This window comes from Nomascus leucogenys, chromosome 9 (assembly GCF_006542625.1).
Source record: "Nomascus leucogenys isolate Asia chromosome 9, Asia_NLE_v1, whole genome shotgun sequence".
Classification (NCBI taxonomy): Eukaryota; Metazoa; Chordata; class Mammalia; order Primates; family Hylobatidae; genus Nomascus; species Nomascus leucogenys.
In genome coordinates, this window is record NC_044389.1 from 103,214,233 (window position 1) to 103,241,425 (window position 27,193).

Consider the following 27,193-nt stretch of genomic DNA (forward strand, 5'->3'; position numbering starts at 1 on the left):
GCCAGTAAAATGTCTTTAAAAGTAGTGAAAGGCCTTTTGAATCTTGTAGATTGTTATACTTAGATAATTTTTTTTCATTGGCTTTTTACTCTTAGGGGATTTGTGTATAATGCTTCAAAATATAGAGAGTATTTTATTTATTTGTTTGTTTTTATATAGAGAAAAAGAAGAATCCATTCAGCTTCATCAGGAAGCTTGGGAACGACATCATTTAAGAAAGGAACTTCGTAGCAAAAACCAAAATGCTCCGGACAACCGACCAGAGGAAAACTTCTTTAGCCGCCTTGACTCAAGTTTGAAGAAAAATACTGCTTTTGTCAAGAAACTAAAAACTATTACGGAACAACAGAGAGACTCCTTGTCCCATGATTTTAATGGCCTAAATTTAAGCAAATACATTGCCGAAGCTGTAGCTTCTATCGTGGAAGCAAAACTAAAAATCTCTGATGTGAACTGTGCTGTGCACCTCTGCTCTCTCTTTCACCAGCGTTATGCTGACTTTGCCCCATCACTTCTTCAGGTCTGGAAAAAACATTTTGAAGCAAGGAAAGAGGAGAAAACACCTAACATTACCAAGTTAAGAACTGATTTGCGTTTTATTGCAGAATTGACAATAGTTGGGATTTTCACTGACAAGGAAGGTCTTTCCTTAATCTATGAACAGCTAAAAAATATTATTAATGCTGATCGGGAGTCCCACACCCATGTCTCTGTAGTGATTAGTTTCTGTCGACATTGTGGAGATGATATTGCTGGACTTGTACCAAGAAAAGTAAAGAGTGCTGCAGAGAAGTTTAATTTGAGTTTTCCTCCTAGTGAGATAATTAGTCCAGAGAAACAACAGCCCTTCCAGAATCTTTTAAAAGAGTACTTTACGTCTTTGACCAAACACCTGAAAAGGGACCACAGGGAGCTCCAGAATACTGAGAGACAAAACAGGTGATTTTCAAATGTTTCTCAGAGTTGAGAATTTATTTTGGAGCTCATACTTAAAAATGTTTAAAGTCTTCATGCCACTGAAAGAACTTATGGAAAAGGGCTCCTTACAGGTGATTTCTTAACATTCCAGGAAAATTTCAAAGTAGAACAGTCTGAGTACTCATGTTTTAATTGAGTCTACAATAGATTTTGTTTCTGATTTAAAAAAAAATCTGCCAGGTAGATGGTGATTTTCGCTTTGTGGATGTGTATTCTTCCTGTGATTTTAAACACTGTTTAATAATTGAGGGGGAAATTTTCCTTTTCTGTCACTTAAACTTACCTGCTAATATTTTTCTGTGTGCTTTAACGTTCTCTCTATAACAGGTTTGCTTTCATTGTTTTGTATTTTAAGTTCTTTACGTCACTGTTGCTCTTCTTAAGAAAATGAGTCATTAATTACCAGTGGTATTTCAGATTAGAGTTTTGGGAAATAATGCACAAAATTCGCTGTGAAAAAATTTCTTAAATGCAACTACAAGACTCATTTGTAGGAGTCTCCTTCCTGGGGGCATTCATTTAAAATTCTAAAGGAGGAATGTACTGTGCCTGTGGTAATTGGTGAAAAGACCTGACTTTGGGGCCAATTTTGATTGTTAAAAGGTATTGTAGACTACTGTGTAGTGTTTGTACCTGAGGAACAACAAGAAGCTAGAAGTTGATGGAGTTGCTGGGCGTTAGGTCAATTTCTATGGAGGATGGTTTTGGAGTGGGAGCTGAGGGAGTGTAGAAAAGAGGTAATAGCCATAGCATGGCTGAGTATTAAACTATTTTAATATTTATTTATTTATTTGTTTATTTATATTGCATGGTTGAGAATCTGAAATGACTGTTGATTAGAAATTTCTAGTTTCATAAGTCTGTGGTAGGGGAGGAGTGGTTTAAGTAGTTACCACTAGAAGATGATTGACTTAACCAGAAGATTGAACAGGAGTAGTGTATGCCAGTAGTACAGTTAGGGCAGGGTCAAGGTAGAGACTGTGTAGTTAAATCTTTGTGGCTGAAGGTCACTCAGAGGTGAGAATTTAAGATGGCAATGGTGTTATCAATAATTCTTTTAGGAAAAAGAAAAAGGCTTGTCCTTGTTTTGTGTTTTGGTTTGCTAGGACTGGTTTAAACTTTGAAGAGGCAACCTGAGAATGTACTTGTACCATCAGTAATGGACTAAAAAGGATTATGGTGGTGCTTTATTCATACTTCTCACTTACTTAGGGCTTAATTATGATTTCCGCATGCTTTGTCAGTTTCATAATCCTTCGCTCATACATTCTACCTAATACATCATAACTGATTTGTGAGTATGCTAATAGTATGCTAATGATTGATTAGTTCTTGGCTACTTTGAGGGTGTATGTGTGTGTATTTGCCTTTGATTGGACTCAGAATCTTGGAGAGTGGAGAGATTCTACGATGTTTTAATCCAATCCATTCACCTTTCCAAAGTAGGAATACATTTTATAGATTATCTAACAGATAAGATTATTTTTCCTCTGAATACTTCCCAAAGGAGCTCAGTTCTCTCGGTGCCATTGCACTGTTGGAAACACTTATGGGCTAGGAATTCTTTGTTACATCAGGTGGAAATTTAACTTTCCACAAAATGGTTCCCTTTGATTTGGTTCTTTTTTCTGGTATGGATGCAATACAGATACTTGAAGTGGGAAATCTATGAACTTTTGACCTGTTCACAATTTAATGAAACACAGAAAGTGAGAGTGAGCATTTAGAAATTATTATAGGAATTTTCAGGCTGGGCACGGTGGCTCATATCTGTAATCCCAGCACTTTGGGAGGCCAAGGCGGGTGGATCACCTGAGGTCAGGAGTTCTAGAGCAGCCTGGCCAACATGGTGAAACCCTGTCTCTACTAAAAATACAAAAATTAGCCGGGCATGGTGGCAGGCCGCTGTAATCCCAGCTACTTGTAGGGGACTGAGGCAGGAGAATCACTTGAACCCCGGAGGCAGAGGTTGCAGTGAGCCGAGATTGTGCCATTGCACTCCAGCCTGGGGGACAAGAGTGAGACTTTGTCCTAAAAGAAAAAAAAAAAAAAAAAAGAAGGTTTATAGGAATTTTCAGTGGTCCTGGTATTCTTACTATGTTTTTACAGAAGTGTCCAATGGTTGGGGAAGGAAAGGTGGCGCTTTACCACAGATGGTTTGAGGAACACCGATAGAGGACATATGTGTCCACTTTTATTCCCATGACAGTATCTCAGATACTCAGACTGCCGTGATGTTTCCCTTTTCTCTTCTCCATGTTAAATACCTCCAGTTCTTTCACTTTGCTCCATGATTTCCAGACACTTCACTACTCTTAGGATACTTGTTTTGGATGCATTCTTTTCTATCTGTGACCTAAAATTGCCTTAATTTTTATAGCTACCTTGTTGTTCTTTTGGTTTTTGTTAAACTTATCTGCACTAAAGCTTTATTCTCATATGAACTGCTGACAAGCCTGTTCTTCTTTACCTTAAACTAGTGAAATACAATTTTTAAAGCCTAAATGTGTACTTGCTTATCTCTGTTAAACTTTATTTAGATGCTTTTGGTATATTATTTTAGCTTTATGAAAGCTTTGGATATTGATTACATGTGTATTATTAATAGTACTGGCTGGGTGCGGTGGCTCACGCCTGTAATGTCAGCACTTTGGGAGGCTGAGGCAGAAGGATCGCTTGAGCCCAGGAGTTTGAGACTAGCCTGGGCAACATGCTAAAACCCCATTGCTACAAAAAATATAAAAATTAGCTGGGTGTGGTGGCATGCGCTTGTAGTCTCAGCTACTTGGGGGCTGAGGTGGGAAGATCAGTTGAGCCTGGAAAGTCGAGACTGCAGTAAGCCATGATCGCACCACTGCACTCTAGCCTGGGTGACAGAGAGAGACCCTGTCTCGAAACAGAAACTGAATAGTGCTTATCTTCTGGTCACATTCAGCTTTGATAAGCAGCTCTTGTATTTTATTATTCAAGTCATTGATAAAAATTTGAAAAGGATATAGTTAAGAATACAGCTTTGTGTCCTTTTCCTAGAAACTTTTATCCATTTGATACAGAACTATTAATCCACAGTTATTTGAGGAGTTTACTTACGTAGTGTAAACTGACCTTAGTATTGTCACAGCCAATTTATTTATTTATTTATTTATTTATTTAGAGATGGAGTCTTACTCTGTCTCCCAGGCTGGAATGCAGTGTCATGATCTTGGCTTACTGCAACCTTTGCCTCCCGGGTTGAAGCAATTCTCCTACCTCAGCTTCCCAAGTAGCTAGGATTACAGGCCTGCGCCGCTACACCCAGCTAATTTTTGTATTTTTAGTAGAGATGGGGTTTCGCCATGTTGGCCAGGCCAGTCTCAAACTCCTGACCTCAGGTGATCTGCCCACCTTGGCCTCCCAGAGTTCTGGGATTACAGGCGTCAGCCACTGTGCCCGGCCATCACAGCCTTTTTATGATGGGAGACTTTGCCTATTTAGATGTAGTGAATTGATGTGAGAATCTTAATCACCATGTAGAAAATAATTGGCATATGGCTTAATAAATCACTCATGCCTTAGGATGGCCTCAACTTGAGCAGCCACTATAGAGAAGATGCAGATACGTGACTGAGCAAAAAAGACATGAGGAATGGATTAGTGCACAATCCCTACTTGGCCTAATGATAGTTTCCTACCTTCTGTGAGGGTACATTATGGTGTTCTGCTAAAATGATCATTTTGTCCCTCCCAGTCATTATCCAGTAGTTGTGTGCTTTTTTTTTTTTTTTTTTTTTTTTTTGTGACAGGGTCTCCCTCTTACCTGGGCTAGAGTGCAGTCGTGTGATCATGGCTCAGCGTAGCCTTGACCTCCTGGGGCTTAAGGGATCCTCCTACCTCAGGCTCTCAAGTAGCTGAGACTACAGGCGCGTGCTACCATGCCTGGTTAATTTTTTTATAGAGAGGGAGCTCCCTGTGTTGCTCAGGCTGATCTCAAACTTCTGGGGTCAAGCGATCCTCCCACCTTGGCCTCCCAAAGTGTTGGGATTATAGATGGGAGCCACTGTGCTCAGTGCCACCCCACCTTTAATTAATAAATTAATTAATTTTTTGAGACGGGGTTTCACTATGTTGCACAGGCTGGAGTACAGTGGCGTGATCTCGGCTTGCTGCAACCTCTGCCTCCTGGGTTCAAGCAATTCCACCTCAGCCTCCTGAGTAGCTGGGACTAGAGGCACATGCCACCACGCCCAGCTAATTTTTGTATTTTTAGTAGAGACGAGGTTTCGCCATGTTGCCCAGGCTGTTCTCGAACTCCTGACCTCAGACGATCTGCCTGCCTTGGCCTCCCAAAGTGCTGGGATTATAGGTGTCAGCCACTGTGCCCACCCCCCATCCCAACCTTTAAAAGAATTTTTGTAAACATAGAGATATGGTCTCACACTGTTGTCCAGGCTGGCCTCGAACTCCTGGGTTCAAGCAATCCTCCTGCCATGGCCTCCCAAACTTCTGGGTTTACAAGTGTGAGCCACTGCACCTCTCATCTAGTAGGTGTTTTGAGGTTTTCCTACATCATAGGACTAAATAACGGGCAATAGTTCTTCCAGTAAGGTTTCCCTGAGGTGTGATAAAGCGAGAAAACTAAGCTAGCTGATATTTAAGATTCCTACGTAGTTAAAGTCTTTAAGCCTTCTATTCAATATCTTTTATTATTTTATTTTGTTTTTTTTAGACAAGGTCTCACTCTGTCACCCAGGCTGGAGTGCCGTGGCAGGCTGAAATGCTCACTGCAGCCTCCACCTCCTGGCTCAAGCAATCCTCCTCCATCAGCCTCCTGAGTAGCTGGGACCATAGGCACGTGCCACCACACTTGCCTAATTTTTTTTGTATTTTTGGTGGAGACAGGATTTCTCCATGTTGCCCAGGATGGTCCCAAACTCCTGAGCTCAAGCCACCCACCTGCCTGGGCGTCCCACAGTGCTGGGATTACAGGCATGAGCCTCTGTGCTTGGCCAATATCTTTTTTTTTTAGATGGAGTCTTGCTCTGTCGCCCAGGCTGGAGTGCAGTGGCACGGTCTCGGCTTATCACAACCTCCACCTCCCGGGTTCAACCAATTCTCTTGCCTCAGCCTCCCGAGTAAGGAGGCTCACAGTGGGATTACAGGCATGCGCCACCACGCCTGGCTAATTTTAGTTCTGTGTATATATATATATATATATTTTTTTTAGTAGAGACGGGGTTTCACCATGTTGGCTAGGATGGTCTCGATCTCTTGACCTCGTGATCTGCCCGCCTGGGCCTCCCAAAGTGCTGGGATTACAGGTGTGATCCACCACGCCCAGCCGAATATTATTTTTTGTTATACATTTTGGTTAAGTGATTGACCTGGTGAGTTACAATTATTATAAATTTAAAAATATCTTGCAGTAGTATTTGCCTATTTGGAATTAATAGCCCTACTTTCTCGGTGAGTTTTGCCTTTTATAATGTCAAGTGCTCTTACTTTATATGCTTTGAAATGCTTTGTATTTTGAAATATTAGAGAGGTCCTATTAGTATATTTTGGGCATTTAATTGGATGAAGAAATGATTTAATTTTCATGGCTATAACTCAATTATGTTACAGAATTTGTTTCTTTCAGTATAGTGAAATCATGAATTCAGGTAGTAGGCCAGAATTCCTGTTTGAGTAATCTCGAAGTATCTTTATTCCTTTTTTTCTCCCTAATTGGTGGAAGTGGTAACAAGTTTCTCTTTAGCACCCCTGACTTAGTACCCTCATGATTGCAGGCTTAGTCTAACAGCAGTTGAGTTGACAAAGTTCAGGAAAAAACATTTAAGTAGAATGCAGACTTTTTCATCTGCCCATTGTTAAAAAAAAGTCTGAGGTTTCTTTTATGAATGCTAATTCTTGAGGCATTATTGACTGATATCGAAACTTAGAAACACATCAGCCAATAATGAAATGGTGCTGCTTTTACTTTCACTTTCCTTCCAGGTGAGTTGTACCTTGCTTCACAGGTAGGTTGTTTAATTAATTGGTACTATTTAAGCACAATTAAGATGTTACTTCTCTGTACTTTAGATTTAGTGTCATAGCTGTAATATTCTAAGAGCTCTAAAATTATCTCCTAGATATTCTAATTGTGTTTAAATGACTTTGCTGTAGTAGTAGTACCCATTTTAATGGGTACAGTTTTGCTTTGCTATGTTCTAGAGTCTTTTTATAAGATTATGAGACATCCATAAACAAATTAATTCTAAAATGAAACCAAAAGAAAATCTAAGATAATTTTTTTTTTTTTTTTTTGAGACGGAGTCTCCCTCTGTCTCCAGGCTGGAGTGCAGTGGCGTGATCTCAGCTCACTGCAACCTCCGCCTCCCAGGTTCAAGCAATTCTCCTGCCTCAGCCTCCCAAGTAGCTGGGACTACAGGCACATGCCGCCACGCCTGGCTAATTTTTTGTGTTTTAGTAGAGACAGGGTTTCACCGTGTTGCCCAGGCTGGTCTCGAACTCCTGAGCTCATGCAATCTGCCCTCCTCGGCCTCCCAAAGTGGTGGGATTACAGGCGTGAGCCACTGTGCTGGAGTCTCACTCTGTCACCCAGGCTGGAGTGCAGTGGCGCGATCCTGGCTCACTGCAACTTCCACCTCCTGGGTTCAAGCGATTCTCCTGCCTCAGCCTCCTGAGTAGCTGGGACTACACGCACCTGCCACCACACTCGACTAATTTTTGTATTTTAGCAGAGACAGGGTTTCACCATGTTGGCCAGGCTGGTCTCCTGACCTCAAGTGATCTGCCCACCCTGGCCTCCCAAAGTGCTGGGATTACAGACATGAGCCACTGCGTCCAGCCAAGAAAATCTAAGATAATTCTAAGGCCAATTTTTATTAAAATTTGACAGAATGCTGGAGGAGATATAAAACCCAGCAGTTTTTCTGGGGTCTTCTTCATGATCATTCTTTTAAAGATTTTGTCCATGTGTTATATATAATTTTGTATGACTGCACAGGGTCAAAGTTAAAATGAATGTTCTGTATGTTTGTCAAGACTATTTTCCTTTTTAATTTGGCTAATGATTAATAGAATTTGACATTGAAGTTCTTGCCTTTCCTATATTAGGCTTTGGCACTTTTTTTCTCATGAAAATACCATTTTACGTTAACATAATAAATCACACATATGATCCTTTTTTTTGAGACAGGGTCTTGCTCTGTCAACCAGGCTGGAGTATCATGGCGCAGTCATAGCTCACTGCAGCCTCAATATCTCCCACCTCAGCCTCCCAAGTCGCTGAGACCACAGGTATGCACCACCACACCTGGCTAATTAAAAAAAAATTTTTTTTTTGTAGAGACTTGGTCTCATTATGTTGGCCAGGCTGGTCTTGATATCTTGGGCTCAAGTGATCTTCCCGCCTTGGCCTCCCAAAGTGCTGAGATTATAGGCATGAGCCACCACACCTGGCCTATATGATCTTAATTGATCCTAACAGTACCTATATTATATAAATGCCTATATTTTGAAGATGGTAAAACAAAGGGATTAAAGGGCTTGCCCAATATAACATGGAAAGTGAGTGACAGTCAGGTTCTTTTCTTCCTCTTCATACTGTACTTTTCACAATTATATAATATCCATCCATATTTACATTTAGCACTTGTTTTTGAAGTGTATAGTATACACGCTAGCCACTCAATATTTACCAAGTCAAATCGAAACAAGAGAGGGACCCAAAAGAGGAAATAAAATAAGCAGTTCTGTGGTGAAGGCTTGCCTTCATGGACGTGTTTGAGAGACATTTTAACTTCACTATAACGTGCAAAGTGGATAATTATAATTTGAAAGGCAGCATAGTCCAATATTTCAGAGCGTGGACTCTGGAGCTAGAGCACTGTCATTTGCACATTCTGCAATTTTGGGCAAGTTACCTAGCATCTCTGTGCTTCAGTTTTCCAATCTGTAAAATGGGCATAACAATAGTTCTGTAACTCTGAGATTAATGTGAGTCATGTAGTGAATTCATATGTGTAAAAGCACTTAATAACAGTGTCTGGCACATTGTGTTTAGTAAATGTTAGTTAGCTTTTATTAATAGATTGCCTGCCTGACCTTTCTGAAAGACATTTGAATGAGAATTTGTCTATTCTGTCTTTTTATGATTTTATAAATTTTTATGTTAAACTTCTTAAACTTTAGTAGCTTGACTGAGGCTGGCGGATCTCCTGAGGTCAGGAATTTGAGACCAGCTCGACCAACATGGGGAAACCCTGTCTCTACTAAAGATACAAAATTAGCCGGGCGTAGTGGCGCATGCCTGTAATCCCAGCTACTCAGGAGGCTGAGGCAGGAGAATGGCTTGAACCCGGGAGGCAGAGGTTGCGGTGAGCCGAGATCGCACCATTGCACTCCAGCCTGGGTGACAGAGCGAAACTCCGTCTCAAAAAAATTTAAAAAAATAAAAATAAAATTTATTTTTTACGATAATACAAAGCAAAAATTAATAAAATGAAGGAAATATAAAGTCAATAATAATAAAAATGAAAAAATGGAAAAGAAAAAAGTTCTCTTAATATTAGAATTTTTTAGGCATTAATGAATTTTCTTATTTATGATGTATAATCCTTGACTCAGAAATTGACTTTTTTTTTTTGGTTGGTTTTATAATATTAAATTAGTAATATAAAAAACATTCAACTGGGCACAGTGGCTCATGCCGGTAATCCCGGCACTTTGGGAGGCTGAGGTGGGCAGATCACCTGAGGTCAGGAGTTTGAGGCCAGCCTGGCCAATGTGGCAAAACCCCGTCTCTACTAAAAATACAAAAATTAGCCGGGTATGGTGGCAGGCTCCTATAATCCCAGCTATGTGGGAGGCTGAGGCAGGGAGAATTGCTTGAACCTAGGAGGCGGAGGTTGCAGTGAGCCGAGATTGTGCCACTGCACTCCAGCCTGGTCAGCAGAGTGAGAATCCATCTCAAAAACAAAAAAAAACACTCCATAAAATCAAGGACTGACGTACTTTAGAGATTCTTCTGGACAGTGATGTCTCACGTATGTTGCAGAAAGTAGGGCAATTTTTTTTTTGTATTTTTATAACAAAGCATAAGAGTTGGCACTGATTTTGTTCTCATTACTTACTGTTTACATCTGTAAAAGGGGACAAGTACCTCTCTAGTGTGCAGTGATATTGCAGGAGGGAATGCACTAATTTATAAGACATGTAGTAGTGTGACAGGCATTGGCAAACTATGGCTTGTGGGCCAGATTAAGCCTATGACTAGTTTTTCTACAGCCTGTCACCTAAGAATGGTTTTTACTTTTTTAAATGGTTGAAAAATAATCAGAAGTAGAATGTTTTGGGAAGCATGAAAATGATTTGAAGTTCAAATTTCAGTGTTCATAAATAAAATTTTATTATAGTCACCCTCATTTGTTTACATATGGTCTGTGGCGGCTTTTGTGTTATGTTAGAAGAGTTGAGTAGTTTCAGCAAAGACCAAATGGTCTGCAGAGACTGAAATACGTATTGTTTGGCCCTTTACAGAAAAAGTTTGCTGACCTCTACTTTATGACATTCTCAAAAGAATGGCTTAAATTCAGCTTTATGTAATTGATATATTTCTAAAAAGGCAATAATTAAAATATGTGATGAAATCATGTTTTCAGCTTGATTTTGGTTATATTTTCAGTGATACATTCCCATGGAATTCACATGAGAAATTTTGGTCATGTTTTTTGATAACATTGATGTAAAGCAGAGATAGTTGTTGGTCAGATGTGTTGTATAATATTTAGTTCCCTCACATGGGTTTTCAAAAACAATTAAACTGAAAACCTTTTCCAATGAGTTTCATAAAGTTACAAAAAATACCCTGACATTTTTAGTACCTACATTTAAACGTTTAATTTCATTAGAATTTCTAAATGATCCTTGGGTTTATTTATTTATTCATTTATTTTTTGAGGCAGGGTCTCACTCTGTCACCCAGGCTGCAGCGCAGTGGCACAGTCACGGCTTACTGCAGTTTCAACCTCCTGGGTTCAGGTGATCCTCCCACCTCAACCTCCTGAGTAGCTAGGACTGTAGGTGCCCACCACCGCATCCAACTGATTTTTGTGTTTTTTTTGTTTGTTTTTGAGACGGAGTCTTGCTCTGTCCCCCAGGCTAGAGTGCAGTGGTGCGATCTTGGCTCACTGCAACCTTCGCCTCCCGGATTCAAGTGATTCTCCTGCCTCAGCCTCCTGAGTAGCTGGGATTACAGGTGCATGCCTGGCTAATTTTTGTATTTTTAGCAGAGATGGAGTTTCACCATGTTGGTCAGGCTGATCTTGAACTCCTGACTTCGTGGTCCACCTGCCTCAGCCTCCCAAAGTGCTGGGATTACAGGTGTGAGTCATAGTGCCTGGCCAATTTTTGTATTTTTTGTAGAGATGGAGTTTCACCATGCTGCCCAGGTTGGTCTTGGACTTGTGGGCTCAAACAATCCACCCTCCTTGGGCTCAAACAATCCACCCTCCTTGGCCTCCGAAAGTGCTAGGATTACAGACGTTAGCCACTGTGCCTGGCTGATCCTTGGGTTTTTAAATGTTCAGGCACTATAATGAGTTATTTCTCTGCTTCGTCTGTATGTTGTCTTACTGCATGCTGTGGATTTAGTCAGTTCAGTAAATGTGTATTACTTAGATGTCAAGGAAAGGATATATGGCTACATATGTCAGTTTTATATATAACAGAAGTCATATTGTATTAATTGGTATTCTGTCCTGTTAACTGAGTGCTCGGTGTAAGATATCATTAAAAACAAAACAAAAAATCCTGGGGGTTGGAGGACTAGGGGAGGGATAACATTAGGAGAAATACCTAATGTAGATGACAGGTTGATGGGTGCAGCAAACCACCATGGCACATGTATACCTATGTAACAAACCTGCACGTTTTGCACATGTATCCCAGAACTTAAAGTATAATAATAATAAAAAAATATGGGAGTAAAAGGCTTATGGAGCTATAAAATGAACAAACAAATCCCAAAATCTAAACTTTTCTTGAGGACTATTCTCACTCAATAATAACTTAAGTACACACTCATTAGTTAGGTAAGTTAGTGCTGTTAATGCATTTGACCATGGAATTAAGGGGAGGGTAAGGAGTATCAGTGAAGCTTTAAAGTTTTAGTTTGGTTCCAGCAGGACTGGAGAGGAACTGGAACGCAGACTCAGGGAACCATCATAGAATGAAATCACTTTTAGTGGACTCAGCGCAAAGTCACAGGCAAATCCACACGTGAAAGTGAGGAAAAGGACTGTTCATTTTTGTTTTCATAAGGTAGTCATCACCTTGCTACTGCTTATATATTAGAAATCCTTAGTGTGATTATTATGTATCTCAATGGACTGGATGTTTGTTCTGTGGATGACCAAAATGTCAGAACTTGTTAAGAGAAATAAAGTTTTGGGTTATGTTATTCTGAGATATATTTTCCGATTTCTTTTCAAGTATGAAATAATGTTGCATAGTAATTGTCATTAGGGGTTTTGAAATCTCTTAGAACCATTATTATCCCTTTAATATAATTTGTTTCAGAATAAACTCTTCGGTTTTTGTTTTTTAATTTTTTTCCAACTAAAGTGCCATGGAATAAACTCTTCAATTTTTACCTGTTAACATTTTTCTTAATACATTGCAGATTTTTTTTTTTTTTTGAGAGGGAGTCTTGCTCTGTTGCCCAGGCTGGAGTGCAATGGTGCAATCTCAGCTCATTGCAACCTCTACCTCCTGAGTTCAAATGATTCTCCTGCTTCAGCCTCCCAAGGAGCTAGGATTACAGGCACCCACCATCGTGCCTGGCTAATTTTTATGTTTTTGTAGAGATGAGTTTTCACCATGTTGGCCAGGCTGACCTTGAACTCCTCACTTCAGGTGATCTGCCTGCCTTGGCCTCCCAAAGTGCTGGGATTATAGGCGTGAACCACCGTGCCCAGCCCTACATTGCAACTTCTTTTTCTTTTTTTTTTAGACAGAGTCTCGCTCTGTCACCCAGGCTGGAGTGCAATGGTGCAATCTTGGCTCACTGCAACCTCCGCCTCCCGGGTTCAAGTGATTCTCCTGCCTCAGCCTCCCAAGTAGCTGGGATTACAGGCACCTGCCACTCTGCCTGGCTAATTTTTGTATTTTTAGTAGAGACAGGGTTTCACCATATTGGCCAGGCTGGTCTCAAACTCCTGACCTTGTGATCTTCCCACCTCGGCCTTCCAAAGTCCTGGGATTACAGGCGTGAGCCACCGCACCCAGCCTAAGTAACCTACTTCTGAGCATTACTTATTTGAGTATTTTATTTAATTTTGGCCGAGTGTGGTGGCTCACACCTGTAATCCCAACGTTTTGGGAGTTTGAGGTGGGAGGATTGCTTGAGGCCAGGAGTTCGAGACCAGCTTGGCCAACATCGCCAGACTCCCATCTCTACAAAAAATAAAAGTAAATTAAAAAAAAATTTTTTTTAATGACTTTTAACTTCCAAAATGAGTTCTATTAGAACTTCTGATTAAAAGTTTTAACAAGCTCATTCAGAATGCTAATGTTGTGTCTTTCATAGGTATGAATATGTTAAAATGCTATGGGTTTTTGTTTTAATTTTTAAAATTCATTCACAAAATTACTGAAAAGATTTGTGTTTGTAACAGTAGTCTGAAACAAATGTTTGAAGAGGGGGAAACATGCTCTCTAATGACAGTATTTTTAGAGAAGCACTTTTTGGCCTGGATTATTATGGTTAAACTATTTTAACATTTTACTAATGTGTTGGTAGAATGATATCTAATGTATATTTAAATCATAAGAGAATGAAATTTCTCATTTTAGACTTTAATAGGCCAGATTTGAAAAGAGGAAATAACTGGATTTCATGAATCTATGTACTGATGCACTTGTAATTGGAACTAATATTTGGAAAATTGAAAATGTTGTTACTTGAATTGTTATAGTACTTATTTATTTATGAGACAAGAGTCTGGCTTTGTCACCCAGGCTGGAGTGCAATGGCACGATCTCAGCTCACTGCAACCTCCGCCTCCCAGGTTCAAGTGATTCTTCTGCCTCAGCCTCCTAACTGGGATTTCAGGCACCCGCCACTGCACCTGGCTAATTTTTGTATTTTTAGTAGAGACGAGGTTTTGCCATGTTGACCAGGCTGGTCTCAAACTCCTGACCTCAGGTGATACGCCTGCCTCGTCCTCCCAAAGTGCTGGGATTATAGGCATGAGTCACCATGACTGGCCGAATTGTTATAGTATTTAAACAAAAGCTTATGTGAGTAGAAATAGGGTAAAATGGGAAAGTTTTGACATTGTTTCAAATAATCTGGGAAGAATAAGTATAAGCATTTTTTTTGCCTTTTTCTCTGTAACTTTTAGAAGATGGAAGATGGCATTACAGAAAACCTTGTTTTCTTCACTATTCATAAGAAAACTCAAATAACAAGAAATAAAAAACTTCTAAGCATTACTTATTATTTATAATTTATAATTGACTTTTTGAAACATACTGTATTTGCATTATGGTTTATAAATTTCAAATATTATAGTACCACATGGATATTTTGTATGTAAAAAATTGGATCCAGCTATATAAGTCTCAGTGATTTCTATGAATATAATAAGACTTTCACTCTATACATTTTAGTGTTTTCAGTAGTTTTGCATTTGTAGTTAGGGGCTTATTGGTGTATTCTTGCAGAGTGGAAGAGTGGTTATGTCCTTAGTTCCTTGATAAGGGCCGGCCTGAGACAGTGGACTTCTCAGTATTTGTTACCTGGATAAATAACCAGTACTTGCACAGTAGATTGAGAATTGTCTGTGGGGAAGATTGTGGGCTTTTTCAAAAGATAATTTTGATTCAAATCGTTATGGAAGTTTGAGGATAACTGATTCTGTTGCTTTTGAACCTATTCAAAATCTGTTGGTTTTGAAAACTGAGTTGTGTGGTTGTGTTAAATATTTTTAGTTAGCTCTGTATGTCTGAGGGGAGTATGACAGTAATAAAAAACCAAATAATTTTTGATTATTTTGTGATGTATTGTTAAATATGATATTTCTGTTTAAAATCATGGAGGTTTAAGAATAATTGATTCTTTGTATAACCTGTTGCTTTTGAAAATTGGCTTGTGTAGTTGTATTCGTTTTGGTTAACGCTATATCTGAGAAGAGTGTGACTGTGATAAAATACTGAATAATTTAAAATTATTTAGATGTATATTGTTAAATATTGTATTTTAGCAAGCATGCTTCATATTCTTTGAGGAACCAGTGTTAAAATTTAAATGTTCAGGTGAATTTGATTATACATTTCAGATACATTTTGAAAATATTAGATTCGAATGTTAAATAAAAATGAAGATTATATTAAATTTGTACGAGAAAATCAAATTATGGAATGTTTCCCATATATAACAATTTGTGATCACATCTATTTTGATAAGACTGTCAGATGATTTCATTTGTTTATAGGCGCATTCTACATTCTAAAGGGGAGCTCAGTGAAGATAGACATAAACAGTATGAAGAATTTGCTATGTCTTACCAGAAGCTGCTGGCAAATTCTCAATCCTTAGCAGACCTTTTGGATGAAAATATGCCAGATCTTCCTCAAGACAAACCAACACCAGAAGGTAAGATATCCTTAAAAACAAACATTGTGTTTTCTATAAGCACTGTCACTTACCTTTAGGCTTGTCAGATGTGCAGTATTGAGAATTTAAGTTTTTAAAATGGCTTCAACATTTTAAAAATGGGCCAGGCATGGTGGCTCATGCCTGTAACCTCAACACTTTGAGAATCCAAGGTAAGAGGATCGCTTGAGACCAGGAGTTTGACAGCAGCCTGGGCAACATAGTGAGACCCCATCTCTATTTAAAAAAATTTTTTTTAAATAAAGAAATGGTATTAAAACCTATTGATAACCTTGAAAAGCTATCTGAAATGATCCCTGAATGGAAGAGTCTCTGGACATAGAAAATAATAATTAACTCATATGATAATATGATGAGTTCATTCAGGTTCTTGTGTAATAGATAGATATCTTTGAATTTCCTGGCAATTCTGTTTACTTAGAAATCTTAAGGGTGGCCGGGTGCAGTGGCTTATGCCTGTAATCCCAGCACTTTGGGAGGCCGAGGCGGGAGGATCACAAGGTCAGGAGTTCAAGACCAGCCTGACCAACATTGAAACGCCGTCTTTACTAAAAATACAAAAGTTAGCTGGGTGTGGTGGCATGTGCCTGTAGTCCCAGCTACTTAGGAGGCTGAGGCAGGAGAATTGCGTGAACCTGGCAGGCAGAAGTTGCAGTGAGCCGAGATTGTGCCACTGCACTCCAGCCTGGATGACAGAGTGAGACCCTGTCTCAAAAAAAAAAAGTTTTAAGGGTGAAGTATTTGTAAAATATCCTTTTATAATTAAAGAAAAATTTATATTTAATATCCTCAGTAAGAAATACCTATTGCATACTGTGAATGCATTTATTATATTTATATATAATCATGTACATAATTCTTACAATTTTTTTTTTGAGACAGAGCCTTGCTCTGTCGCTCAGGCTGGAGTGCAGTGGCACAATCTCAGCTCACTGCAGCCTCTGCCTCTTGGACTGAAATGATTCTCCTGCGTCAGTCTCCCAAGTAGCTGGGACTGCAGGTGTGCACCACCATGTCTGGCTAATTAGAGACAAAGTTTTACTGTGTTTCCCAGGCTGGTCTCAAACTCCTTAGCTCAAGCAGTCCTCCTGCCTTGGCCTCCCAAAGTGCTGAGATTATAGGTGTAAGCCACTGCACCCAGCCTCCTATTCAATATCTCAAAACTCAGTCTCAAACTTTGTAAATGTTTTTTTTTTTTTTTTTGACGGAGTCTTGCTCTGTTGCCCAGGCTGGGAGTGCAGTGGCACGGTCTCCGCTCACTGCAAGCTCCGCCTCCCAGGTTCAGGCCATTGTCCTGCCTCAGCCTCCCGAATAGCTGGGACTACAGGCGCCCACCACCACGCCCGCCTAAGTTTTTGTGTTTTTAGTAGAGACAGGGTTTCACCGTGTTAGCCAGGATGATCTCGATCTCCTGACCTCATGATCTGCCCGCCTTGGCCTCCCAAAGTGCTGGGATTACAGACGTGAGCCACTGTGCCTGGCCAAACTTTTTAAATGTTTTAAAAAAGTTTCATCATAGAATTTGTGTTTTGGTTGACCCTGGCTTGTTTCTCAGAACTTTCTCAGTATATTTGTTAAGATATTTTAGAACCAAAATCTCTTTATAATATTTAGCATATGGCCAGGCACGGTGGCTCACGCCTCTAATCCCAGCACTTTGGGAGGCCAAGGCGGGCGGATCACGAGGTCAGGAGTTCAAGACCAGCCTGGCCAACATGGTGAAACCCTGTCTCTACTAAAGATACAAAAGTTAGCTGGGCACGGTGGTGTGTGCCTGTAATCCCAGCTACTCAGGAGGCTGAGGCAGGAGAATCGCTTGAACCCGGGAGGCGGAGGTTGCAGAGAGCCAAGATCACGCCATTGCACTCCAGCCTGGGCAAGACTGTCTCAAAAAAAAAAAAAAAAAAAAAAAAAAAAGTTAGTATACTTGGGTATTGATTTAGTTGGTTTCTTTACGCTTTTTCTCTAATTGTCATACTGAAATTTAAGCTAATTTTTCTTTTCATTTTAAATGACTTTAAATGTATCATTATCATTATTATTATTTTTGAGAGAGAGTTTCGCTCTTGTTGCCCAGGCTGGAGTGCAAAGGCGAGATCTTGGCTCACTGCAACCTCTGCCTCCCAGGTTCAAGCAATTCTCCTGCCTCAGCCTCCTGAGTAGCTGGGATTACAGGCATGTGCCACTACACCCGGCTAATTTTGTATTTTTAGTAGAGACAGGGTTTCTCCATGTTGGTCAGGCTGGTCTCGAACTCCCAACCTCAGATGATCTGCCCGTCTCAGCCTCCCAAAGTGCTGGGATTACAGGCGTGAGCCACTGCGCCCTGTCATGACTTTAAATGTATTTTTAGACATTTTCCAGAATTAATAGAGCTTGAAAAAATTCTGTCATTGTTTTTATTTTTATTTTTATTTTTGGAGACAGGCTGGAATGCGATGATGCAGTCTCGGCTCACTGCAACCTCTGCGTCCCAGGTTTAAGCAATTCTTGTGCCTCAGCCTCCCAGGCAATAACTGGGACTACAGATATGTGCCACCAAGCCCGGCTAATTTTTGCATTTTTAGTAGAGATGGGGTTTCACCATGTTGGTCAGGCTGATCTTGAACTTTTGAGCTCAAGTGATCTGCCTGCCTCAGCCTCCCAAAGTGCTGGGATTACAGGCATGAGCCACTTTGCCCAGCCCTGTCATTGTTTTTAAAAGATCTTTTTGGCCAGGCATGGTGGCTTATGCCTGTAGTACCAGGGCTTTGGGAGACCAAGGCAGGAGGATTGCTTGAGGCGAGTTTGAGACTAGCCTGGGTAACATAGCGAGACCCTGTCTCTACAAAAAATTTTAAAAAATAAAACAAATTTAGCCAGTCATGTGGCACAAGCCTGTAGTCCTAGCTACTTGGGAGGCTGAGGTGGGAAGATTGCATGAGCCCAGATGTTCAAGGTTACAGTTAGATAATGATCACACCAGGCACTCCTGCCTGGGTGACAGAGTGAGACTCTTATCTCTTAAAAAAAATTTTTTTTTCAGACATAGAACTTAAGGGCTAGAGTTTTTTTTTCTTTCAGTACTTAAAGATGTTACTCCTCTGTCTCCTAGCTTGCATTGTTCCATCAAGAATGCTCCTACCTTTCTTACCTTTGTTCTTATTTATATAATCTATATTTTTTTCTCTCATTGTTTTAAAATTTTTTCATTATCACTGATTTCAAGCAACTTAGTTATGGTGTAGCTTGGTATGGTTTTCTTCGTTTCTTGAACTTCGGGTTCCTTGAACTTCTTGGGTCTGTGGGTGTATAGTTATCATCAAATTAGGAAAATCTTGACCTTTATTTTTCAATTGTGTTTTCTCTTTCCTGCTTTGTCACCTCTCCTATAGGAACTCAATTACAAGTATTTTAGGTTGTTCAAAGTTGTCCCACAGTTCATTGATGTCCTGTCCTTTTTGTTCTTCATTATTTTTTCCTGCCTTTCCTTTTGGATAGTTTCTGTTGTTATGTCTTCAAGTTCACTAATCTTTTCTTCTGCGGTGTCCAATAACTTAATTCCATTTAGAGAAGTCGTTTTTTATTTCTATATCTTGTCATACTTTCTTTTATCTGATATGTTCAATCTTGTAGCTTGTTGAACATATGAAATACAGTTACAATAACTTCTAAAGTCTTTGTCTACAAATTTTGTCATCTGTGTGATTTCCAAGTTGATTTCAATTGATTGCAGTTGCTTGACCTCCTGTGCATGTCTGGTCATTTTTCTACTTCTTTGGCTGCCTGCTCATGTTTTATTGGATGTGTCCTGGATATTTTTGTATTCTTATAAATATCATTAAGCATCATCCTGGGGTGCAGTTAAGTTACTTGTAAATAGTTTCTTCTTTGAAAGGATGCTTTGTTAGGAGGTACCAGAGCAGCCTTTAATCTAAGGCTAATTTTTCCTAATACTGAGGCATTACCTTTCTGAACTCTATCTGATAGAGTCATAGAAGATTCTTCCAGTCAGCCTCGTGGGTATACAGACTATTCCTGGTCCCATGAGCCTCTCTGTGAGTCTTAATTCTTTTCAGTAGTTATTTTCTTAGTCTCACATAGTTTCCTCACACATAGAGCCTGATCAGTACTCAGTTGAACACTTTGTTTCCTTATACATAGGAGCTGATCAGTACTCAGCTGAATGTTCAAGGAGACTCTGCAAATCTTTTGAAGTCCATCTTTGTGCTGGTTTCTCCTCTCTGGTACTGTGTCCTGGGAACTCTACCTGCCTTGGGTAGAGTATTACCAGACCCTCAGCTCTCATCCTCAACTCAGGGAGACTGCCTGGCTTCTCTCTTATTTGGCCACAGCCTGGAAAAATCTCTTTACGAAGTAAGCTGGGGCAATTGTAGAGCTGAGTTTTTTGTCTGCTCTCTATCAGGGATTATTTTCCTATACTGCCTGATGTCCAGTGTTTGAAAATCATTGTTTTAATATTGTTTGCTTGAATCTTTAGTTATTTTGGGTCACTGATATAGTACTTCATCTTGTCCAGAAGAGGCTTACATTGTCCAATGGTCAGAATATCCTTTATTCTATAGCCACTTTTTCCAGTTAATCATATGTCTTAGATTTTTTTGCATTTTAATACATTAGTGCCATCTAATTATTTTTAATTGCTACATAGTAATATCCTGTTGTATGGTTGTTCTGTAATTTACTTGTCCTCTGTTGATTAACACTTAATATTTCTGGCTTTTAGCTATTATTGTCAGTGCTGTAACAAAATCTCTGAACCTGCTTCTTTCTGTATATATGCTAGTATTTACAGGATACATTCCTAGAATTAGAATTCTTGGGTTAAAAGGATATATGTATTTTAAGTTTCAATATATGATGCCATATTTTCTATTAAAGAAATTTACAGCAACCCAAATGCCCATCAATAATAGACTAGATAGAGAAAATGTGGTACATATACACCATGGAATACTATGCAGCCATAAAAAGTGAGTTCATGTCCTTTGCAGGGACATGGATGAAGCTGGAAGCCATCATTCTCAGCAAACTAACATAGGAAAAAAACCAAATACCACATGTTCTCACTCATAAGTGGGAGTTGAACGGTGAGAACACATGGACACAGGGAGGGGAACAACACACACTGGGGCCTGTTGGGAGGTTGGGGGAAAGGGGAGGGAGAGCATTAGGTCAAATACCTAATGCATGTGGGGCTTAAAACCTAGATGACGGGTTGGTAAGTGCAGCAAACCACCATGGAACATGTATACCTATGTAACAAACCTGCATGTTCTGCACATGTATCTTGGAACTTAAAATTAAAAAATTTAAAAATTTACATGCCACTAAGTATAAGAGAATGACTGTTTCTTTTTTTTTTTTTGAGACAATGTCTTGCTCTGTCACCCAGGCTGGAGTACAGTGGTGCGATCTAAGCTCATTGCAAGCTCCGCCTCCCGGGTTCAAGCGATTCTCCTGCCTCAGCCTCCTGAGCAGCTGGGACTACAGGCGTGTGTCACCATGCCTGGCTAATTTTTTGTATTTTTAGTAGAGATAGGGTTTCACTATGTTAGCCAGGATGGTCTCAATCTCCTGACCTCGTGATCTGCCCACCTCGGCCTCCCAAAGTGCTAGGATTACAGGCGTGAGCCACTGCGCCTGGCCCGAGAATGACTGTTTCTTTACACTCTTACCACATTGCAGTTCTTAATTTTTAAATTTGAAGTCAGGTTTTAGCATCTTTAAGTTTATTGGCTGTTTTATAAATGTATTATTTTCCCTGTGAAATTCCTATTTGAATCTTTTATACCCCCCGCCCCGTCCTTTTTCCCCTTGTATCTTTTTAAAAAATTGATTTATAAAAGCACTTTGGGAGGCTGAGGTGAGTGGATCACTTGAGGTCAGGAGTTCTAGACCAGCCTGGCCAACATGGTGAAACCCCATCTCTACTAAAAATACAAAAATTAGCCAGGTATTGTGGAGCGTGCCTGTAATCCCAGCTACTTGGGAGGCTGAAGTGAGAGAATTGCTTGAACCCAGGAGGCGGAGGTTGCAGTGAGCTGAGATTGCACTCCAGCCTGGGTGACGGAGCGAGACTCCATATCAGAGAAAAAAAAAAGCACTTTGTATATTAAGGAAATTATTATTATTATTATTATTACTTTGAGACGGAGCCTTGCTCTGTTGCCCAGGCTGGAGTGCAGTGGCACGTTCACAGCTCACTGCAAGCTCTGCTCCCCGGGTTCACACCATTCTCCTGCCTCAGTCTTCTGAGTAGCTGGGACTACAGGCGCTCGCCACCACACCCGGCTAATTTTTTGTGTTTTTAGTAGAGACGGGGTTTCACTGTGTTAGCCAGGATGGTCTCCATCTCCTGACCTCGTTAGCCACCCGCCTCAGCCTCCCAAAGTGCTGGGATTACAGGCGTGAGCCACTGCACCCAGCCAACGAAATTATATTTTTTATATGCATTGCAACTATCACTCCTCTGTTTTTCTCTTGTCCTGTGCCTGTGATATTCCTATTTTTTATTACTTTTGATTTGGTAGTATTTTTACCTCTCAAAAGTTGGATTTCTTTTTTATGATTTACATTATTTTTTAGATATACAAAATATTTATGCATATTATAGATTAAAAAGTGAAAGTTTACTGTCAGATGCATTACATTCTCCAAGGTAACCACTCTTAACAGCTTGATAGTAATGTGTCCAGACTTTACTTTTTCCCACAAAATATATATAATTAGATATCTCTAGCTTCATTAACTTAGGTGAGATATTTTGCATGATTTCCTTTATTGTTTCAATTATTATTTTTGAGAGCTTTCTGAGTCAGTTCTTGTAGATACATCTCATTCCTTTTAACACCTGATTAATATTACATAGCTGTCTTAGTCTTTTCAGGCTGCTGTAACAAAATACCCTAGACTGGGCAACTTATGAACAACAGAAACTTATTCCTCCTGTCTGGAGTCTGGGAAGTCTAAGATCAAGGTGCCAGCCAAGTTGGTGTCTGGCGAGGACTCTGCTTCATAGATGGGTGGGCGAGTGGGGCTGAAAGTTCTAATCCTATAATCACTTGGTCTTTCTTGGTGACTGGCTCCATCCTGAGACTATCCAGAGACTCCACCCTTAGTCACCTCATTAGCATCAGCTGAGGTAGGATCAAAAAGCTTGTTATGAATAACAAAATACATTCCTTTCACTCAGGAAATTCCAAGCGTTTTAGGAGGTCTTCCAGGAACCAAGGACAAACACCAAATATATTTATTATACTATGCTCTATATATTATGGATGTATTCTTTAAATATTGTCAATATTGTCTTCTAGTTTGTTTTTTGCTTTTGTTTATACTTTTCATTAAACAGAAGTTGTAAATATGTCAGTGTTTTTCTTTTTGGTGTATGGGTTTAGTGTCCTAATAAGTCTGTGTTTAAATATATTTTCTGTAAGGAAGTTAAGGAGTTTCAAGGAGCCAGTGTTGTTTTGTTTTTGGTGTTCTTATTTTCATAAATCACATTTAATGAATAATCTAACTTAGGGTTAATTTTAATTTACATAATCACTCTATTTGTAATTCTCATTTGGAGAGAAGTACACACAGAGTAGATAAGTTCATGAATGGGCTCATAATCATAAAGTAGGAAGTTAATTACTTTCAGTGTTCTGAGTTTATGATCTATAGTTGTATGTACTGCATGTGTGTAAATAGTTACATACTTTCCATTCTCTAATAAGAGATCTGTACACTTCATCTTCCCTTCTTTTCCAGTTATCAATTGACTGACATTTATGGCATAAAAGAAAATAAAGGCTGAGTGTTTTCACTCATGCCTGTAATCCCAGCACTTTGAGAGGCTGAGGCAGGTGGATCCCTTGAACTTAGGAGTTTGAGACCAGCCTGGGCAACGTAATGAAACCCCATCTCTACTAAAAACAGAAAAATAGCTGGGCTTGATGATGCATGCCTGTAGTCCCAGCTACTCAGGAGGCTGAGGCAGGAGGATTGCATGAGCCCAGGATTTCGAGGCTACAGTAAGCTATGATCATGTCACTGCACTCCAGCCTTGGCAACAGAGCGAGACCCTTTCTCAATTCAAAAAAATAGATAATAAATAAAGGCTGGGCGTGGTGGCTCATACCTGTAATCCCAGCACTTTAGGAGGTTGAGGCAGGTGGATCACCTGAGGTCAGGAATTTGAGACCAACCTGGCCAACATGGCGAAACCCCATCTGTACTAAAAATAACAAAAATTAGCCAAGTGTGGTGGTGGGCGCCTGTAATCCCAGCTTCTTGGGAGGCTGAGGCAGGAGAATTACTTGAACCCGGGAGGTGGAGGTTGCAATGAGCTGATGTCACGCCATTGTACTCCAGCCTGGGTGACAGAGTAAGACTCTGTTTAAAACAATAAAATTTCAGGACCCTCTAAATTTATTATAGCAAGGGGGAAATTAAGCCTTGGAGACTGAATTACATAACCTGTATATATCTTTCCCAAAAAAGACGACTTCTACTAATCAGATTGTTGTAACTGTGCATTAAGCCTTATGTGGAAAGATGTTGAAATTACCTAAACTTTCTCTATATAAACAATCTCAAACTTCTACACTTTGGAACACTGACTTCTGTTCTTTGGAATCTGTGCTTCCTGGGAGGCTGTCCTCAAACTTTGCAATTGAATAAACTCTCTTTAAAACTAGATTCTGACCTTTTTGATTATTTTAGGTTGACAGTGGCAATCTACCATGTGCCAAGGATTATGCCAAAAGGAGGGATGCTTCTTAATTAAAGGTTTATGGTCTATTTTTGGAGATATAAATGGTTTATAAGTATGATGTAAATAGTATAGAGGATTATGAGTTGCCAAAAAAAAAAAAAGTACTCATGGGGGAGGTGGGACTTTAAACGGATGTCTTGGGAGTGGCCAGGCTTATATATTTTATTTTTTGATTTTAAGTTTCATGAAAGTAGGACCTAATTTATCAAATGGCTACTTAATCTCATATTAATTGCTTAAAACAAATGTAACAGAAAAAAATATGTTGTTCTCTTGTCTGTTTTATTTTAGAGCTTTATTTAAAACACAGTTTGTGATTTGGTGTTGAAAACGGTCACATGTGCTTATTAATTGAAGAAGTTCCTGTCAGTTGAAACACTCAAGATTCAATAGCTATAAAACTGAAAAAATAACTTGTGTCATGTTTATCATGCTATAACCTCAAGTTATGTTAATTACTTGTGATTTATTTTATTGTAGAACATGGGCCTGGAATTGATATATTCACACCTGGTAAACCTGGAGAATATGACTTGGAAGGTGGTATATGGGAAGATGAAGATGCTCGGAATTTTTATGAGAACCTCATTGATTTGAAGGCTTTTGTCCCAGCCATCTTGTTTAAAGACAATGAAAAAAGTTGTCAGAATAAAGAGTCCAACAAAGATGATACCAAAGGTAAATTCTAGAGAAAAAGTATTTACATTAAGTGCTACAAGAATTAGCTTCAAAATAGTATTTGTAAAAAAAAAAAAATTACTAGTTTTGTTATATGAACATTGAGTCAGAGTAAATGAGTGACAGAATTATATGGAATGATGGAGCATTAAAGGATGATAATTGACACACTTTTAACAGTGCTGATACATTTAAGTTAATGTGAATTAATTTGAAAGTGTTTGTTTATAGTCTTGTAGTGAATTCATGTGAGGTCTTGGTAAGACACGCATTTCCCCCGGGTATCAGATTGTTAGGGCAGGTGTTAGCTCTATGGTGCTCATTACCTGTACTGCCCTTTCTAGGCTAGATAGAACCAACTCTGTGAAGAAGAGTGACTTTTGAGAAGTCAGAGCTTTTAGGTCATTAATAGAGTGGGAGTTTCTGAATGCCAGTTACATCGTGTTTCTCAGGTTTGTCTTATATTTGCTGCTAATATTGTAATCTAACTCCCATCCTCTCTCACCTGGGTTACTGTAATACCTCCTACCTGGTAGCCCTGTATTTGCTCTGTTTCCTTCTATGCATTCTTTTTTTTTTTTGAGGCGGAGTTTTTGCTCTTGTCCAGGCTGGAGTGCAGTCGTGTGATCTCGTCTTACTGCAACCTACACCTCCCAGGTTCAAGTGATTCTCCTGCTTTAGCCTCCCAAGTAACTGGGATTACAGAAGTGTGCTGCCACGCCTGGCTAATTTTGTATTTTTAGTAGAGACGGGGTTTCACCATGTTGGTCAGGCTGGTCTTGAACTCCTGACTTCAAGTGATCCACCTGCCTCAGCTTCCCAAAGTGCTGGGATTACGGGCGTGAGCCATCGCGCTCAGCCTATGCATTCCTAAACATTAATTTTACTCTCCTACCTACCTAATGCCCTTTCCATGTACTTGGAATATAATTTAAAATTGTTAACATTGTCTCTAGGACCCTGCATAGTTTCTCTCAGGTTTACCATTACAACTCTATTACCCTTAATTTGCCATCCTTCTCAGTCTCTGAAATGGGCCCATCTTCTTGCCTTCTTGCCTTCCTGCATTGTTCTGTTTTCTGCTTGGAACCCTCTCCCACCATACCCTATTTGACTACCTTATGCATATTAGTTTAATTTCCTCAGATAAATTGTATGTTTTTTGAGAGCAAGGGTCACATTTTAAGCTTTTTTCAGAATGTCTGACAGCTTAGCATCATTCTGAACATGTAGCTGATTAGTAGATGTTGTAGTAGCCAGACATCAGGGGACATTGGGGAGTGAATGCATGCTCCATGTGGGCGGGAGTTTTTCTCTGCTGTACTCACAGGTATATTCCTGGTGCTTAGAACAATACCTAGCACATAGTAGGAATTCAATAAAAGTAGAATGAAAAGATGAATGAATGAGAAAGTAGTAGTCTGTTTTCATCTGGAGGTAGCAAAACTGATTGATACTAGTTAGAGTTTTCATCCTCCCAAATAAGATATGACATCAAGTATCAGTAAGACATTTCTGTGTTCAATGCAGAAATTAGGAGATTAGAGACTATAAGAGATGAAGCTGAGAAATACCATACTTTCAGTTTAAGTATACATTCTTGAATTCAGGTTTTATTGGCTTTTGTTATTTATTTACGAAAATTTTATTTTATTTGAGAAAACACAAAAGAAGGCTGGTATAGTGAACTTGCATTTACCTGTCACTCAACTTCAGTTATTAATATTTTGTCAGTCTTATTCAGCTAAGGTTTGGTTTCTCTTTCTTTTTTATTCTTCCTATTTTGCCTTTTACCAATTACTGGCCATTTTCCTTTGTTGTGTTTCATTTTTTGGTTTTCTCTAACCCTTCACATTGAAATGATAAGGATATTTTCCTAATTGGTCTTTCTACATCTACCCTTTTCTGACTTTCTAATGATTTTATATATTGCTGCTAAGTTAATTTTCACATCAGATCCCTTTTAAATGTTATCCCTTGCATAAAGGAGAAAGTCTCAACTCCTCATCTGGAAGTTTGAGACCCTTCTTAATGTGAGTCCACTTTAATCAGCCTTTTTTCCCCCTCATCTTTAGCATAGATAGATCCTCTCATGCCGTGTAAGTACTCAT

The 27,193-nt window shown here is 39.4% G+C and overlaps 1 protein-coding gene across 1 annotated transcript in view; it reads left to right on the top strand.

Moving 5' to 3' along the window:
• Positions 1 to 27,193, top strand: part of UPF2 (UPF2 regulator of nonsense mediated mRNA decay) — a 120,325-nt gene that overhangs the window by 12,837 nt on the left and 80,295 nt on the right. Inside the window, exons 3-5 of the mRNA XM_030819306.1 lie at positions 160 to 939; positions 15,459 to 15,619; positions 24,885 to 25,082. Of these exons, the coding sequence (XP_030675166.1) occupies positions 160 to 939; positions 15,459 to 15,619; positions 24,885 to 25,082 (1,139 nt within the window). The remainder of the gene's footprint in view (positions 1 to 159; positions 940 to 15,458; positions 15,620 to 24,884; positions 25,083 to 27,193) is intronic.